At 45.6% G+C, this 19,857-nt stretch overlaps 1 protein-coding gene across 1 annotated transcript in view; it reads left to right on the top strand.

Moving 5' to 3' along the window:
• The window catches only part of LOC115197611 (PDZ domain-containing RING finger protein 4-like), a 234,628-nt gene that overhangs the window by 187,136 nt on the left and 27,635 nt on the right, over positions 1-19,857 (top strand). The window contains exon 3 of the mRNA XM_029759296.1: positions 16,362-16,621. Within this exon, the coding sequence (XP_029615156.1) occupies positions 16,362-16,621 (260 nt within the window). The remainder of the gene's footprint in view (positions 1-16,361; positions 16,622-19,857) is intronic.

The raw sequence follows: 19,857 nt of genomic DNA, 5'->3' as shown, positions 1-19,857 counted from the left end.
GTCTCTGGGCCTGTAAATTGTTGATCTCCTCTAGGATGATGAAGCTGTCATAGTATGGGGAATCTACTGGGGGGATAAAGGTAGCAAAGGCAGATGACCTCAGACCTTGTATATTCTCTCTCTCTTGCTCTCGCTCTCTCCATTTCCGTCTGCCTTTCTCTTTCTGTCTCTCTCCATTTCTGTCTCTCTCTCTCCCTTTCTGTCTCCCCCCTCTTTCTCTCTATCCCTCTCTCTCACTCTCTGTTTCCATCTCTCTCTCTCTCTCTCTCTCTCTCTCTCTCTCTCTCTTTCTCTGTCTCTCTCTCTCTCTCTCTTCTCTCTCTCTTCTCTCTCTCTTTCCTCTCTCTCTCTTCTCTCTCTCTCTTTCCTCTCTCTCTCCTCTCTCATCTCTCTCTCTCTCTCACTCTCTGTTTCCATCTCTCTCTCTCTCTCACACACTCTCTGTTTCCATCTCTCTCTCGCTCTCTCTCTCTCTCTCTCGGTCTCTGTCTCTCCCTCTCTCTCACTCTCCATTTTCGTCTGTCTCTCGCTTTCTCTCTCTCCTATTTCTGTCTGTCTCTCTCTCTTTCTCCCCCCTCTTTCTCTTTCTCTCTCTTTCAATTCAATTCAAAGAGGCTTTATAAGGCTATTTATGTTTCTATCTCTCTCTTTCCACTTCTGTCTCTCTCTCTCTCTCCCTTCTCTCTCTCTGTTTGCGTCTCTCTCTCTCCCTTTCTCTCTCTCTTAATTCAATTCAAAGGGGCTTTATACGGCTATTTCTGTCTCTCTCTCAATTCAATTCAAAGAGGCTTTTTTTCTCTCTATCTCTCTGCGTTTCTCTCTCTCCCTCGATCTTTCTCTCTCTCTGTTAGCCTTCCTTTTCATTGTGTAGTGAATCCTATTGTTGTCTAGCCCCGTTGGGAAGGCACAGACAGAGACTGTGTGAGGTTTATCTAAACAACAGCTTGTTCTTTTTTCTCCTGAGTGGTTGACGTAATGGTGTTTACACACACACACACACACACACACACACACACACACACACACACACCAGCGTATTACCTTTTTCTCTTTCAGCACTACGCAGCTTCACGTTGTTGTCCTGCGGCTGTAGTCTACATACCTGTGGAACACAGTTGACTCTCACCTATCTCCATTCTTCATCTCTTCTGGCGGCTGGGTAAACTCCTGCATCTCTCCATCCCTTCCTGCTCTAGCTTTATCTACTGTCTCCACACAGCTAGCTCTGTCCTATGGCTCTGGGCTCGTCTTCTCTTTAATAATCAGCTTTATCTACTGTCTCCACACAGCTAGCTCTGTCCTACGGCTCTGGGCTCGTCTTCTCTTTAATAATCAGCTTTATCTACTGTCTCCACACAGCTAGCTCTGTCCTACGGCTCTGGGCTCGTCTTCTCTTTAATAATCAGCTATATACGATATGTATTGCGATTCGATACTGCCATTTTATTGTGATTCGATATTCCAAACAAATTGCTCACCAAATTGCTCATCTGTTGCATATAGACAATAGGGCCATGAGAAAAAGTATTTTAGAGCTCTGGCCGTCTCACCTTGGGGGTGGGGGGGATGATGGAACAGCCATGTAATCTCACCTGTTCTTACGGGGCTGGGTGTTTGATGGAACAGCCATGTAATCTCACCTGTTCTTACGGGGCTGGGTGTTTGATGGAACAGCCATGTAATCTCACCTGTTCCTACGGGGCTAGGTGTTTGATGGAACAGCCATGTAATCTCACCTGTTCTTACGGGGCTGGGTGTTTGATGGAACAGCCATGTAATCTCACCTGTTCCTACGGGGCTGGGTGTTTGATGGAACAGCCATGTAGTCTCACCTGTTCCTACGGGGCTGGGTGTTTGATGGAACAGCCATGTAATCTCACCTGTTCTTACAGGGCTGGGTGTTTAATGGAACAGCCATGTAATCTCACCTGTTTTTACGGGGCTGGGTGTTTGATGGAACAGCCATGTAATCTCACCTGTTTCTACGGGGCTGGGTGTTTAATGGAACAGCCATGTAATCTCACCTGTTCCTACGGGGCTGGGTGTTTAATGGAACAGCCATGTAATCTCACCTGTTCTTACGGGGCTGGGTGTTTGATGGAACAGCCATGTAATCTCACCTGTTCCTACGGGGCTGGGTGTTTAATGGAACAGCCATGTAATCTCACCTGTTCCTACGGGGCTGGGTGTTTGATGGAACAGCCATGTAATCTCACCTGTTCCTACGGGGCTGGGTGTTTGATGGAACAGCCGTGTAATCAACGGCTGTAAGCGCTATGCTCCCGAGACTGAATGACCTACATGTTACACTCGCCCTCTATCTCCGTCTCTCTCTCTCCTCGTCTCTCCGTCTGTCTGGTTCCTGCGTGCGCTTAATAAAACCCACAAGGCTGCCACTCAAACTGAACAGCAGAAGAGAGGAGATGCTGCACAGCGGAAATATCATATGAGTGAGTAAGAGAGGGTGGTAGTGGAACAAGCGTTATGTTGAGCACACCACTCAAGGTTACAATGTACAAGGTTACATACAGTACGCGGTTACACTGCTGTATTTACTGCCAGAGGAAAGCAGTCTTGTCAATTCATTACATGTTGTTTCAGTCCTCAAACTTACATGCCAGTTTATCTAAGACTGACATATACAAGGGAACAGCAATAAACTATAAAATGACAAATAAAAACACTTAATTAACACACAGTATGCAGTATTGAAGCAGTAAAACTAGCTATGTGGTTAATTGTAAACCGTAAAATAGCTAATGGTATATTAGTCTCCGCTCCGAGCTGCTATTTCCCTTCTACAGAACAGAAGAACATCAATCACTCCAGTCCCCTCGGTAATCCATGATAGCTGAGAGGAGCTTTACGCCTGCTGTTACCCTCTTGAAGACTCACACGACACACACACACACACGCACAGGCATGCACACATACAGACACAGACACGCGCACACACACACACATACAGGTATGCACAAACAGGCATCAGACAGGGTTGACGTTAACATGTTAGTGGATAAAGGCCTTTCTCCATCAGCACCACTGTCTGTCTGTCAGTACAGTCTATTAAGATATTGATGGGAAGTCCAGGATCAATAGAACACTGAAGGCAGAGCAGAGGAGGGAGAGGGGTCTAAAGCTCTACTGCCATTCCTCCCCCCCTCCCTCTCTACTGCCATTCCTCCCTCCCTCTCTACTGTCAGTCCTCCCTCCCTCTCTACTGTCATTCCTCCCTCCCTCTCTACTGTCATTCCTCCCTCCCTCTCTACTGTCATTACTCCCTCCTTCTCTACTGTCATTCCTCCCTCCTTCTCTACTGTCATTCCTCCCTCCCTCTCTACTGTCATTCCTCCCTCCCTCTCTACTGTCATTCCTCCCTCCCTCCCTCTCTACTGTCCTCCCCCCTCCCTCTCTACTGTCATTCCTCCCTCCCTCTCTACTGTCATTCCTCCCTCCCTCTCTACTGTCATTCCTCCCTCCCTCCCTCTCTACTGTCATTCCTCCCTCCCTCTCTACTGTCATTCCTCCCTCCCTCCCTCTCTACTGTAATTCCTCCCTCCCTCTCTACTGTCATTCCTCCCTCCTTCTCTACTGTCATTCCTCCCTCCCTCTCTACTGTCATTCCTCCCTCCCTCTCTACTGTCATTCCTCCCTCCCTCTCTACTGTCATTCCTCCCTCCCTCCCTCTCTACTGTCATTCCTCCCTCCCTCTCTACTGTCATTCCTCCTCCCTCCCTCCCTCTCTACTGTCCTCCCCCCTCCCTCTCTACTGTCATTCCTCCCTCCCTCTCTACTGTCATTCCTCCCTCCCTCTCTACTGTCATTCCTCCCTCCCTCCCTCTCTACTGTCATTCCTCCCTCCCTATCTACTGTCATTCCTCCCTCCCTCCCTCTCTACTGTAATTCCTCCCTCCCTCTCTACTGTCATTCCTCCCTCCTTCTCTACTGTCATTCCTCCCTCCCTCTCTACTGTCATTCCTCCTTCCTTCTCCCCTGTCATTCCTCCCTCCCTCTCTACTGTCATTCCTCCCTCCCTCTCTACTGTCAGTCCTCCCTCCCTCTCTACTGTCATTCCTCCCTCCCTCTCTGTCATTCCTCCCTCCCTCTCTACTGTCATTCCTCCCTCCCTCTCTGTCATTCCTCCCTCCTTCTCTACTGTCATTCCTCCCTCCCTCTCTACTGTCATCCCTCCCTCTCTACTGTCATTTCTCCCTCCCTCTCTACTGTCATCCCTCCCTCTCTACTGCCATTCCTCCCCCCTCCCTCTCTACTGCCATTCCTCCCCCCTCCCTCTCTACTGTCATTCCTCCCTCCCTCTCTACTGTCATTCCTCCCTCCCTCTCTACTGTCATTCCTCCCTCCCTCTCTACTGTCATTCCTCCCTCCTTCTCTACTGTCATCCCACCCTCCCTCCTTCTCTACTGTCACCCCACCCTCCCTCCCTCTCTACTGTCATTCCTCCCTCCCTCTCTACTGTCATTCCTCCCTCCCTCTCTACTGTCATTCCTCCCTCCCTCTCTACTGTCATTCCTCCCTCCTTCTCTACTGTCATTCCCCCCTCCCTCTGTCATTCCTCCCTCCCTCTCTACTGTCATTCCTCCCTCCCTCTCTACTGTCATTCCTCCCTCCTTCTCTACTGTCATTCCTCCCTCCCTCTCTACTGTCATTCCTCCCTCGCTACTGTCATTCCTCCCTCCTTCTCTACTGTCATCCCACCCTCCCTCCCTCTATACTGTCATTCCTCCCTCTCTACTGTCATTCCTCCCTCCCTCTCTACTGTCATTCCTCCCTCCTTCTCTACTGTCATTCCTCCCTCCCTCTCTACTGTCATTCCTCCCTCCCTCTCTACTGTCAGTCCTCCCTCCCTCTCTACTGTCATTCCTCCCTCCCTATCTACTGTCATTCCTCCCTCCCTCTCTACTGTCATTCCTCCCTCCCTCTCTACTGTCATTCCTCCCTCCTTCTCTACTGTCATTCCTCCCTCCCTATCTACTGTCATTCCTCCCTCCCTCTCTACTGTCAGTCCTCCCTCCCTCCCTCTCTACTGTCATTCCTCCCTCCCTCTCTGTCAAATCCTCCCTCCCTCTCTACTCTACTGTCATTCCTCCCTCTCTACTGTCATTCCTCCCTCCCTCTCTACTGTCATTCCTCCCTCCTTCTCTACTGTCATTCCTCCCTCCCTCTGTCATTCCTCCCTCCCTCTCTACTGTCATTCCTCCCTCCCTCTCTACTGTCATTCCTCCCTCCCTCTCTACTGTCATTCCTCCCTCCCTCTCTACTGTCATTCCTCCCTCCTCTACTGTCATTCCTCCCCTCCCTCTCTACTGTCATTCCTCCCTCCTTCTCTACTGTCATCCCACCCTCCCTCCCTCTATACTGTCATTCCTCCCTCTCTACTGTCTTTCCTCCCTCCCTCTCTACTGTCATTCCTCCCTCCTTCTCTACTGTCATTCCTCCCTCCCTCTCTACTGTCATTCCTCCCTCCCTCTCTACTGTCATTCCTCCCTCCCTCTCTACTGTCAGTCCTCCCTCCCTCCCTCTCTACTGTCAGTCCTCCCTCCCTCCCTCTCTACTGTCATTCCTCCCTCCCTATCTACTGTCATTCCTCCCTCCCTCTCTACTGTCATTCCTCCCTCCTTCTCTACTGTCATTCCTCCCTCCCTATCTACTGTCATTCCTCCCTCCCTCTCTACTGTCAGTCCTCCCTCCCTCTCTACTGTCATTCCTCCCTCCCTCTCTACTGTCAGTCCTCCCTCCCTCCCTCTCTACTGTCATTCCTCCCTCCCTCTCTGTCATTCCTCACTCCCTCTCTACTGTCATTCCTTCCTCCCTCTCTACTGTCATTCCTCCCTCCTTCTCTACTGTCATTCCTCCCTCCCTCTCTACTGTCATTCCTCCCTCCCTCTCTTCTGTCAGTCCTCCCTCCCTCCCTCTCTACTGTCATTCCTCCCTCCCTCTCTGTCATTCCTCCCTCCTTCTCTACTGTCATTCCTCCCTCCCTCTCTACTGTCATCCCTCCCTCTCTACTGTCATCCCTCCCTCTCTACTGTCATTCCTCCCTCCCTCTCTACTGTCATCCCTCCCTCTCTACTGCCATTCCTCCCCCCTCCCTCTCTACTGCCATTCCTCCCCCCCTCCCTCTCTACTGCCATTCCTCCCCCCTCCCTCTCTACTGTCATTCCTCCCTCCCTCTCTACTGTCATTCCTCCCTCCCTCTCTACTGTCATTCCTCCCTCCCTCTCTACTGTCATCCCTCCCTCTCTACTGTCATTCCTCCCTCCCTCTCTACTGTCATCCTCCCTCTCTACTGTCATCCCTCCCTCTCTACTGTCATTCCTCCCTCCCTCTCTACTGTCATCCCTCCCTCTCTACTGCCATTCCTCCCCCCTCCCTCTCTACTGTCATTCCTCCCTCCCTCTCTACTGTCCTTCCTCCCTCCCTCTCTACTGTCATTCCTCCCTCCCTCTCTACTGTCATTCCTCCCTCCCTCTCTACTGTCATTCCTCCCTCCTTCTCTGCTGTCATCCCACCCTCCCTCCTTCTCTACTGTCACCCCACCCTCCCTCCCTCTCTACTGTCATTCCTCCCTCCCTCTCTACTGTCATTCCTCCCTCCCTCTCTACTGTCATTCCTCCCTCCCTCTCTACTGTCATTCCTCCCTCCTTCTCTACTGTCATTCCTCCCTCCTTCTCTACTGTTATTCCTCCCTCCCTCTGTCATTCCTCCCTCTCTCTCTACTGTCATTCCTCCCTCCTTCTCTACTGTCATTCCTCCCTCCCTCTCTACTGTCATTCCTCCCTCCTTCTCTACTGTCATTCCTCCCTCCCTCTCTACTGTCATCCCTCCCTCTCTACTGTCATCCCTCCCTCCCTCTCTACTGTCATTCCTCCCTCCTTCTCTACTGTCATTCCTCCCTCCCTATCTACTGTCATTCCTCCCTCCCTCTCTACTGTCAGTCCTCCCTCCCTCTCTACTGTCATTCCTCCCTCCTTCTCTACTGTCATTCCTCCCTCCCTCTCTACTGTCATTCCTCCCTCCCTCTCTACTGTCATTCCTCCCTCCCTTTCTACTGTCAGTCCTCCCTCCCTCCCTCTCTACTGTCAGTCCTCCCTCCCTCTCTACTGTCAGTCCTCCCTCCCTCCCTCTGCTGTCATTTTTTCCCTCCTTCTCTGTCAGTCCTCCCTCCCTCTCTACTGTCATTCCTCCCTCCCTCCCTCCCTCCCTCTGCTGTCATTTTTCCTTCCCTCTCTAATGTCATTCCTCCATCTGTCCCCTACTGTCATTCCTCCCTCCCTACTCTCATTCCTCCCTCCCTACTGTCATTCTTCCCTCCCTACTCTCATTCTTCTTTCCCTACTCTCATTCTTCCCTCTCTACTGTCATTCCTCCCTCTCTACTGTCCTCCCTCCCTCCCTCTCTGTCATTCCTCCCTCCATCCCTACTCTCATTCCTCCCTCCCTCCTCTCATTCCTCCCTCCCTCCTCTCATTCCTCCCTCCCTACTCTTATTCCTCCCTCCCTACTCTCATCCCTCCCTCCTTCTCTACTGTCCTCCCTCCCTCCCTCCCTCTCTACTGTCATTCCTCCCTCCATCCCTACTCTCATTCCTCCCTCCCTCCTCTCATTCCTCCCTCCCTCCTCTCATTCCTCCCTCCCTACTCTTATTCCTCCCTCCCTACTGTCATTCCTCCCTCCCTACTGTCATTCCTCCCTCCCTACTCTCATTCCTCCCTCCCTACTCTCATTCCTGCCTCCCTACTGTCATTCCTGCCTCCCTACTGTCCTCCCTCCATCCCTACTCTCATTCCTCCCTCCCTACTCTCATTCCTCCCTCCCTACTGTCATTCCTCCCTCCCTACTCTCATTCCTCCCTCCCTACTGTCATTCCTCCCTCCCTCCTCTCATTCCTGCCTCCCTACTGTCATTCCTCCCTCCCTACTGTCCTCCCTCCATCCCTACTCTCATTCCTCCCTCCCTACTCTCATTCCTCCCTCCCTACTGTCATTCCTCCCTCCCTCCTCTCATTCCTCCCTCCCTACTGTCATTCCTCCCTCCCTCCTCTCATTCCTCCCTCCCTACTGTCATTCCTCCCTCCCTACTGTCATTCCTCCCTCCCTACTGTCATTCCTCCCTCCCTACTGTCATTCCTCCCTCCCTACTGTCATTCCTCCCTCCCTACTCTCATTCCTCCCTCCCTACTCTTATTCCTCCCTCCCTACTGTCATTCCTCCCTCCCTACTCTTATTCCTCCCTCCCTACTCTTATTCCTCCCTCCCTACTCTCATCCCTCTACCCTACTGTCATTCCTGCCTCCCTCCTCTCATCCCTCCCTCCCTACTCTTATTCCTCCCTCCCTACTCTCAACCCTCTACCCTACTGTCATTCCTGCCTCCCTCCTCTCATCCCTCCCTCCCTACTCTTATTCCTCCCTCCCTACTCTCAACCCTCTACCCTACTGTCATTCCTGCCTCCCTCCTCTCATCCCTCCCTCCCTACTCTTATTCCTCCCTCCCTACTCTCAACCCTCTACCCTACTGTCATTCCTGCCTCCCTACTGTCATTCCTGCCTCCCTACTCTCATTCCTCCCTCCCTACTCTCATTCCTCCCTCCCTACTGTCATTCCTCCCTCCCCTACCTTCAGCTGAGGTTTGATACTAAATAGCACATCTATGAGGAAATATTGTACTTTGCCTCAGGTGTACTAAGTTTTGTGAAGAAGTAGAATCATGTGACGAATGTAGAGCTAGATGATGATTACGCCCAAATCTTACTTCTCTAAGCACACCTTCAAATGTCTGGCTGGACTGAAAGTGGGCCATTTTAGAATCCTATTTGTCAATATGTGCCTTTATTTCATCTTGTCGTTTCACTCCAGTAAGCCAGTGTATTGCATTTGTTGTGAGAGTTGATGGTCCTCTCTTGGGCTTTGAATGTAAACACTCTCCTCTGCCCACCACAGCTGCTGTGGATCCATCTGCAAGCACACAACAGATGTGCCACTCTCCAGCCATTTCCTTTTCTGTCCCTCCCTCCCTCCATCCCTCTATCCCTCTATCCTCCATCCCTCCATCACTACATCCCTCTATCCCTCCATTCATGTATCCCTCTATTCCTCCCTCCATCCCTCTATCCCTCTATCCCTCTATCCTCCATCCCTGCATCCCTCCCTCTATCCCTCTATCCTCCATCCCTACATCCCTCCCTCTATCCCTCTATCCTCCAACCCTCCATCCCACCATCCATCCCTCTATCCCACCATCCATCCATCCCTCTATCCCACCATCCATCCATCCCTCTATCCCTCTATCCCACCATCCATCCATCCCTCTATCCTCTATCCCACCATCCCACCATCCCTTTATCCCACCATCCATCCCTCTATCCCTCCATCCATCACTTCATCCCGCCATCCATCCCTCTATCTTCCATCCCACCATCCCTCTATCCATCCATCCCTCTATCTTCCATCCCACCATCCATCCATCCCTCTATCCATCCATCCCTCTATCCTCCATCCCACCATCCCTCTATCCATCCATCCCTCTATCTTCCATCCCACCATCCATCCATCCCTCTATCCATCCATCCCTCTATCCTCCATCCCACCATCCCTCTATCCATCCATCCCTCTATCTTCCATCCCACCATCCATCCATCCCTCTATCCACCCATCCCTCTACCCTCTATCCCTCTACCCTCTATCCCTCCCTCCCTCTATCCCTCCATCCCTCTATCCCTCTACCCTCCACCCCTCCACCCATCACTCCATCCCTCTATCTCTCCCTCCATCCTACCATCCATCCCTCCCTCCCTCTATCCCTCCATCCCTCTATCCCTCCATCCCTCTATCCCTCTATCCCTCTACCCTCCACCCCTCCACCCATCACTCCATCCCTCTATCTCTCCCTCCATCCTACCATCCATCCCTCCCTCCCTCTATTCCTCCATCCCTCTATCCTCCATCCCACCATCCATCCATCCCTCTATCCCTCCATCATCTATTCCACAGTGTCCATTTTTCTTTCCAAGCCATTATTTACCTCTATCCCTCCATCCCACCATCCCTTTATCCCTGTATCCGTCCATCCCTCCCTCTATCCCTGCCTTCCACAGTATCCCTTTTTCTTTCCAATGGCCATGGTCTTGGAATCATACAATCATTGCTTGGAACAAACAACCCTGGACCATATAACTAGACCATCAGGACTTTAATGATCATTGTCTGTCTGTTGCTGATACTGATCATTCGTATTGACTGTTTATCAATAAATGTAGTGGTTGTGTGGACATGTGGCATTTCATGGAGCTACGGTTGAAACTATCAACAGTACACTTCTGCTAAATAATTTGTTGCGAACAGCTTTTGTTTACCAGTGTGTGTTTGTGAATTAATATTGGTTTCGCATGCACACTGGAGAATAGAGTTTATGACAGTGTAACTTTGATTAAATCTGTGTGATTAAATCATAAGAGGCTGTATGGATATCTAACTATAGATAGATATGTCCACACTAACCAGGGCAATGAGTTTACGAAGGAACTACAACAGACTGTGTGTGTGTGTGTGTGTATGTGTATGTGTATGTGTATGTGTATGTGTATGTGTGTGTGTGTGTGTGTGTGTGTGTGTGTGTGTGTGTGTGTGTGTGTGCGTACCTGTGTTTTTGAGTGTGTGTGTGTGTGTGTGCTTACCTGTTTTTGAGTGTGTGTGCGTTTGTGTGTGGTCGTGTCGTGGACGTGTTTCCCCTGATAGTAAGCAGTGAGGAGGGCTTGGAGGCTAGAAACAGAGGTCTCCATCCCAAATGGCACCCTATTCCCTATATAGCGCACTACTTTTGACCAGGGTTGCTGAGCCCTGGTCAAAATAGTACGCTAAAATATACATAGGGAATAGGGTAGCACTTGGGAGGTAGCCGAGAGCCCAGGCAGGACAGACTTTACCAGAGACCAGAGGGAGAGCTCGTTGGTTGGTAATATGATCATATCTTTCCAGGACTGTCATACGCCATCGGCAGCCTTCTTTATCTGGTCCCAGTCCTTTGTTTCCTTTCTGCAGGCAGAACAGAGCCTCTGTTTTGTTCCAGGATTAGTTAGCTAGCCTCCTCAGAGAGAGAGAGAGAGATTTGTAGCACAATGCTGAGGTCTGTAGCAGTGTAAAGCAAGATGCAGAGAAGGAGAATGAGGAGAGAGGTAGACTCCTATGGTCTTCTCCAGTTGCGGTACTGCTCGACATGAGTTCTGTCAGTGTGTTGACACAGTTTGTCGCACAGGTGATTAATGCAACATCACTTCACACGAAGGTCACTCCAGATACCAGAGAAACATAACTTTTTATTAGTCGCCTAATGTTGTGGCTGGAAAGAAGTTGTGTGTTTATAGGCCATTCTCTGAATAGAAGACCTGGTAATGGATGGAATGTGGATGCTTCCTCAGATACACCTGTCCTTAGCGATGAGGGAGTATGTTTATCCCTGATGCACTGTGGTGCTGTGGGGATCAGTTGGTAGGAGCATGATGTACTGTGGTGCTGTGGGGCTCAGTTGGTAGGAGCATGATGTACTGTGGGGATCAGTTGGTAGGAGCATGATGTACTGTGGTGCTGTGGGGATCAGTTGGTAGGAGCATGATGTACTGTGGTGCTCAGTTGGTAGGAGCATGATGTACTGTGGTGCTGTGGGGCTCAGTTGGTAGGAGCATGATGTACTGTGGGGATCAGTTGGTAGGAGCATGATGTACTGTGAGGCTCAGTTGGTAGGAGCATGATGTACTGTGGTGCTGTGGGGATCAGTTGGTAGGAGTATGATGTACTGTGGTGCTGTGGGGCTCAGTTGGTAGGAGCATGATGTACTGTGGTGCTGTGGGGCTCAGTTGGTAGGAGCATGATGTACTGTGGTGCTGTGGGGCTCAGTTGGTAGGAGCATGATGTACTGTGGTGCTGTGGGGATCAGTTGGTAGGAGCATGATGTACTGTGGTGCTGTGGGGATCAGTTGGTAGGAGTATGATGTACTGTGGTGCTGTGAGGCTCAGTTGGTAGGAGCATGATGTACTGGGGTGCTGTGAGGCTCAGTTGGTAGCAGCATGATGTACTGTGGTGCTGTGAGGCTCAGTTGGTAGGAGTATGACGCTTTATATTGCGAATTTTGTGGGTTTAATTATCCGCAGCTGTTGTAGTCACTTTTGATAACAGTGTCTGCTATTAAAGTGGCGTACATACACTATCAAGATAAACCATACTCTATCAAGATAAACCATACACTATCAAGATAAACCATACTCTATCAAGATAAACCATGCTCTATCAAGATAAACCATGCACTATCAAGATAAACCATGCACTATCAAGATAAACCATACACTATCAAGATAAACCATACATACACTATCAAGATAAACCATACACTATCAAGATAAACCATGCTCTATCAAGATAAACCATGCACTATCAAGATAAACCATACATACACTATCAAGATAAACCATACATACACTATCAAGATAAACCATACATACACTATCAAGATAAACCATACACTATCAAGATAAACCATACACTATCAAGATAAACCATGCACTATCAAGATAAACCATGCACTATCAAGATAAACCATTCTCTATCAAGATAAACCATACACTATCAAGATAAACCATACATACACTATCAAGATAAACCATACAATATCAAGATAAACCATACATACACTATCAAGATAAACCATACACTATCAAGATAAACCATACATACACTATCAAGATAAACCATACACTATCAAGATAAACCATACATACACTATCAAGATAAACCATAAACTATCAAGATAAACCATACATACACTATCAAGATAAACCATACAATATCAAGATAAACCATACATACACTATCAAGATAAACCATACACTATCAAGATAAACCATACATACTCTATCAAGATAAACCATACACTATCAAGATAAACCATACATACTCTATCAAGATAAACCATACACTATCAAGATAAACCATGCACTATCAAGATAAACCATTCTCTATCAAGATAAACCATACACTATCAAGATAAACCATACATACACTATCAAGATAAACCATACAATATCAAGATAAACCATACATACACTATCAAGATAAACCATACACTATCAAGATAAACCATACATACACTATCAAGATAAACCATACACTATCAAGATAAACCATACATACACTATCAAGATAAACCATACACTATCAAGATAAACCATGCTCTATCAAGATAAACCATGCACTATCAAGATAAACCATACATACACTATCAAGATAAACCATACATACACTATCAAGATAAACCATACATACACTATCAAGATAAACCATACATACACTATCAAGATAAACCATACATACACTATCAAGATAAACCATGCACTATCAAGATAAACCATGCACTATCAAGATAAACCATTCTCTATCAAGATAAACCATACACTATCAAGATAAACCATACATACACTATCAAGATAAACCATACAATATCAAGATAAACCATACATACACTATCAAGATAAACCATACACTATCAAGATAAACCATACATACACTATCAAGATAAACCATACACTATCAAGATAAACCATACATACACTATCAAGATAAACCATACACTATCAAGATAAACCATACATACACTATCAAGATAAACCATACAATATCAAGATAAACCATACATACACTATCAAGATAAACCATACACTATCAAGATAAACCATACATACTCTATCAAGATAAACCATACACTATCAAGATAAACCATACATACTCTATCAAGATAAACCATACACTATCAAGATAAACCATTCTCTATCAAGATAAACCATACACTATCAAGATAAACCATACATACACTATCAAGATAAACCATACATACTCTATCAAGATAAACCATACACTATCAAGATAAACCATTCTCTATCAAGATAAACCATACACTATCAAGATAAACCATACATACACTATCAAGATAAACCATACAATATCAAGATAAACCATACATACACTATCAAGATAAACCATACACTATCAAGATAAACCATACATACACTATCAAGATAAACCATACACTATCAAGATAAACCATACATACACTATCAAGATAAACCATACACTATCAAGATAAACCATACATACACTATCAAGATAAACCATACAATATCAAGATAAACCATACATACACTATCAAGATAAACCATACACTATCAAGATAAACCATACATACTCTATCAAGATAAACCATACACTATCAAGATAAACCATACATACTCTATCAAGATAAACCATACACTATCAAGATAAACCATACACTATCAAGATAAACCATACATACACTATCAAGATAAACCATACACTATCAAGATAAACCATACACTATCAAGATAAACCATACACTATCAAGATAAACCATTCTCTATCAAGATAAACCATACAATATCAAGATAAACCATACACTATCAAGATAAACCATACACTATCAAGATAAACCATACACTATCAAGATAAACCATACACTATCAAGATAAACCATACACTATCAAGATAATCCATACATACACTATCAAGATAAACCATACATACACTATCAAGATAAACCATACACTATCAAGATAAACCATACACTATCAAGATAAACCATACACTATCAAGATAAACCATGCACTATCAAGATAAACCATTCTCTATCAAGATAAACCATACACTATCAAGATAAACCATACAATATCAAGATAAACCATACATACACTATCAAGATAAACCATACACTATCAAGATAAACCATACATACTCTATCAAGATAAACCATACATACTCTATCAAGATAAACCATACATACACTATCAAGATAAACCATACACTATCAAGATAAACCATACATACTCTATCAAGATAAACCATACACTATCAAGATAAACCATACATACTCTATCAAGATAAACCATACATACACTATCAAGGTAAACCATACACTATCAAGATAAACCATGCTCTATCAAGGTAAACCATACTCTATCAAGATAAACCATACACTATCAAGATAAACCATACACTATCAAGATAAACCATGCTCTATCAAGGTAAACCATACATACACTATCAAGATAAACCATACATACACTATCAAGATAAACCATACACTATCAAGATAAACCATGCTCTATCAAGGTAAACCATACTCTATCAAGATAAACCATACACTATCAAGATAAACCATACACTATCAAGATAAACCATACACTATCAAGATAAACCAATAGTAGCGAGCCTGGTGGGTGTTCTTGACAACTAAACTTATAATGCAAAGATAATAAAGTTTCTACTTTGTACTTTTCCACTTCATCATTTCATTCCAACTTATTCCATGAACAGTCGTGCACCGCAAGCAAAACACTAAAAACTTAGACATAATTTGAATTCAACTGCAGGAGAATTGTGCTGCGTTTACCGTTTTCTGAGAGACTATCTAAATTACAATCTCTGTTTTCAGCATTATACCAAGCACATTCTCTGAGGTATTTCAAACCCACTGTTACTTTTTCCAGTCCAATGAATAGACTAAATGAAGCAATGATTTTCCCTCTGACAGAAAACTGTTCTGTGTGTTCAGTACTGTCTGACTCTTATGATGATGCATAGAGTCAGTGGTGTAGAACTGCATCACTGTGTAGAACCGATTTTACTTAAACACTTGTTTCTCAAAGTGTTTTCTTGACTGATGTCGTCTGTTTATCATATTGTTTTAGTTTATCAAGAATTAGATGTCTGTATGTATGGTGATTAGCTTATTAGTCGTATTGAATGGTCTCCCCACTGCTCCGGAGTAAAGTTTTTCCTAGGGACCTATCTAGGATCAGCTTCCCCTCCCCCAATCCTAACCTTAACCACTAGTGAGGGAAATGCGAAACTGACCCAAGAACAGCATCTAGGGGCAACTTCACCCTACACCTCAGCACCGTAGGAATATTAGTTGGTTATCTATCGTATATCTAGGAACATGACATCATACATTTTCGGTGACTCGGAGAGTGGTCATGGGGTACCCAGGTGCGACCAGAACATACTCCCAACAACTCCCAAAAGAACCCCCAACTCCCAACAACTCCCAAAAGAACCCCCAACTCCCAACAACTCCCAAAAGAACCCCCAACTCCCAAAAGAACTCCCAACAACTCCCAAAAGAACCCCCAACAACTCCCAAAAGAACCCCCAACGATTATCGTCAATTTCCAGCAACTCAGTTTAAAGACCTCACATATTCTAGGTAGGCACTATATCAATAGCTGTATCTTTACAGTAACTGTAGTTATAATTGTAATCACTCCCCTCTCCACATTACAGGTGAATGGGAAGGACCTCTCCAAGGCCAGTCATGACGAGGCAGTGGAGGCGATCCGCTCTGTTAAGGACCCTATTGTGGTGCAGGTGCTCAGGAGGAACCCTGTTGGCCGCGGTGGACATGTTGGCTCCACTCAGGAAGTGCACGTGGTGGACGTGTGCACGCAGACAGACATCACCTTCGAACACATCATGGCCCTGGCCAAGCTCCGAGCCACCACCCCTCCCGTGCCTGACATTTGCCCCTTCCTGCTGTCTGACAGGTAAGATCTGATTTGGGCCGTATTAAAAAAGCCACTCAAAGTAAGAATTTTGATCTAGGATCAGGTCCCACATGTCCATGTAATTGTATTCATTGTGATCTGAAAGGCAAAACTGATCTCTGATATCTGTCCCTTCCTGTTGTCTGACGAGTAGGCTCTGATCTGAGTTATTCAAACACACACCACTGTCTGGGATGTCAGGGATAGGTTTCCCAAAGCCTTGAAAGCTAAAGTAGTACATTATTTGTCTTGTCAACCCAGAATCACACCACTCAAAGAACAGCAAAGTACAGTACTCTCTCTCTCTCTCTCGCTGGATTGTGGAGAGAAATAATGTACTGCTTTAGCTATGAAGACATTGATTGAATACTTTAGCTACGAAGACCTGAGATTGAGTTGGATTGTTTATGCATACAATACAATACCATTTCAAGGCTTGAAACGTGATAGCAATGCCAAAAAGACCAATCTCTTATGGTGTGTCAAAAAAATCAAGGCGTACAACATCTGAGATTCTTGAGGTAGACCCTCATAATTTAGACTTTCAAGTTATCAATTGGGGGTTTCCTCGAAGACAACAAAAGAAAATGTGTTCATTATTTTCTCTTTCCGTTAGTTTTTTGTTCATATTGTATTAATCTCTAAGGGGAAGCATACTGTGAAGAAGATAATGTTTGGCGTGAGAATATCTGGGTTTCTCCTCTATGGAGTGAGCCAGTGAAGATTAGCTGTGCTGGGGGCTTTTCTCTACATGAGGGGCATATTAAGTTGATCATTAATTCCAACAACATCCCATGGACGATTGTCTTAGATTCTTCAAGTATCCAATATCAATTGGAGTTACATTAAATAAATCAAGTAACCAATGTTACCTGGAGAGTTGGAGTCACATTCAGCGCCAAGTCTTGTCATTTCATTCAGAGATCAGATTTATTTTATACAGTAAGTCTGTTATAATACTGTCACAGAAAAAACAACATCTGTGTCAAATTGAGACTAACCATGCTAAGCTATGACCAACCTTTGCGTGTCACCCAGACCCAACCCCTTTAAACCTGACCCAACCCTTTAAACCTGACCAGACCCTTTAAACCTGACCAGACCCTTTAAACCTGACCAGACCCTTTAAACCTGACCAGACCCTTTAAACCTGACCAGACCCTTTAAACCTGACCAGACCCTTTAAACCAGACCCAACCGCTTTAAACCTGACCAGACCCTTTAAACCTGACCAGACCCTTTAAACCTGACCAGACCCAACCCTTTAAACCTGACCAGACCCTTTAAACCTGACCCAACCCTTTAAACCTGACCAGACCCTTTAAACCTGACCAGACCCTTTAAACCTGACCAGACCCTTTAAACCTGACCAGACCCTTTAAACCTGACCCAACCACTTTAAACCTGACCAGACCCTTTAAACCTGACCAGACCCTTTAAACCAGACCCAACCCTTTAAACCTGACCAGACCCTTTAAACCTGACCAGACCCTTTAAACCAGACCCAACCCTTTAAACCTGACCAGACCCTTTAAACCTGACCAGCATCAACCCTTTAAACCTGATGAGACCCAATCCTATAAACCTGACCAGACCCTTTAAACCTGACCAGCATCAACCCTTTAAACCTAACCAGACCCTATAAACCTGACCAGCATCAACCCTTTAAACCTGATGAGACCCAATCCTATAAACCTGACCAGACCCTTTAAACCTGACCAGACCTTTTTAAACCTGACCAGACCCTTTAAACCCGACCAGACCTTTTTAAACCTGACCAGACCCTTTAAACCTGATCAGACCTTTTTAAACCTGATCAGACCTTTTTAAACCTGACCAGACCTTTTTAAACCTGACCAGACCCTTTAAACCTAACCAGACCCTATAAACCTGACCAGCATCAACCCTTTAAACCTGATGAGACCCAATCCTATAAACCTGACCAGACCCTTTAAACCTGACCAGACCCTTTAAACCTGACCCAACCCTTTAAACCTGACCAGACCCTTTAAACCTGACCAGACCCTTTAAACCTGACCCAACCACTTTAAACCTGACCAGACCCTTTAAACCTGACCAGACCCTTTAAACCTGACCAGACCCTTTAAACCTGACCAGACCCTTTAAACCTGACCAGACCCTTTAAACCTGACCAGACCCTTTAAACTTGACCAGACCCAACCCTTTGTTAGGTCATAAAATAAGATATTTCCACCAGTATATTACCACTACCCACACGGCCTGCTTGTAATAATTGGTGCTGCTTGGCAAAGCCATTTGGTTTCATGGAAGGTTTACAAGGTGATTAAAGCGAATGGGATAATTAAAACCTTGAAACAGTGCAACATTCATTCACAGCCCAGTTGCAGCCCCGGGCTGGCCTCCTAAATGTAATCAATGTGATCAATAAAAAGTAAATATACTCCTCTTCATGTGCGATCAGGTGCACAGACCAAGGTTGCGGTAGATTTTATAGACACAACAAATGTTTGTTTCCCCTCATGTTTCAACTTGGCAGTAAAGCTGTGAAATTGTGTTCTATGCACACACACCCACACACAGACACATAGGCACAGACACACACTCGGCCAACAATGTTACGATGTGCTGCAATGTTGTGGTAACGCCAGAGGATATAACATTCTGACATTTACCATCCCAATCTTGTCACCAGAAGATTGTTTTGGGACAGAATAACACGTGGTAGTGTATACTTGCAGATACTATGAATTTCTGATGGGAATAAAGATACATTGCTCAATATGTTCAACAGTTTGCCAGAGTGAATATTGCAAGCCAATAATAATGTGTGTAACATTTGTTTCAACAATTGTTTTGCTGAAATTGCACCATAAACTGTAAACAAAGCTCTGTAAAATTTGCTTTCTAAAGACAATGTGTAAAATTCATGGGACTTTGTCCAAAATGTACTCAAGGACAGGGATAGTGGGAGATAGAGATTAAGTACGTGTGGAGTAATTTAATTGAACTCTCCTGGTATGCAGTGATTAATGAGAGGCAATGCTTTTATCCCCCAGCATGCAACATCATCCCAGACAGCACTGACACATCCTTTCTTCCTCTCCTCGTAGCTGACCCATGCAGGGAAAATACAAAGAAAAGTCTGTCACTTACAATCAGTGTATGTAAGAGAGAGATTATGTGAAAGAGAAACTTCCTCTAAATGTCCTTCTCTATCTCTGTCTCTCTCTCTCTTTCGCTCTCTCTCTCGCTCT

The sequence above is a fragment of the Salmo trutta genome, chromosome 7 (genome assembly GCF_901001165.1).
Source record: "Salmo trutta chromosome 7, fSalTru1.1, whole genome shotgun sequence".
In the NCBI taxonomy this organism is placed as follows: Eukaryota; Metazoa; Chordata; class Actinopteri; order Salmoniformes; family Salmonidae; genus Salmo; species Salmo trutta.
Note: the sequence above shows the minus strand (reverse complement) of the source record. Positions and strands in the feature narration are given on the sequence as shown.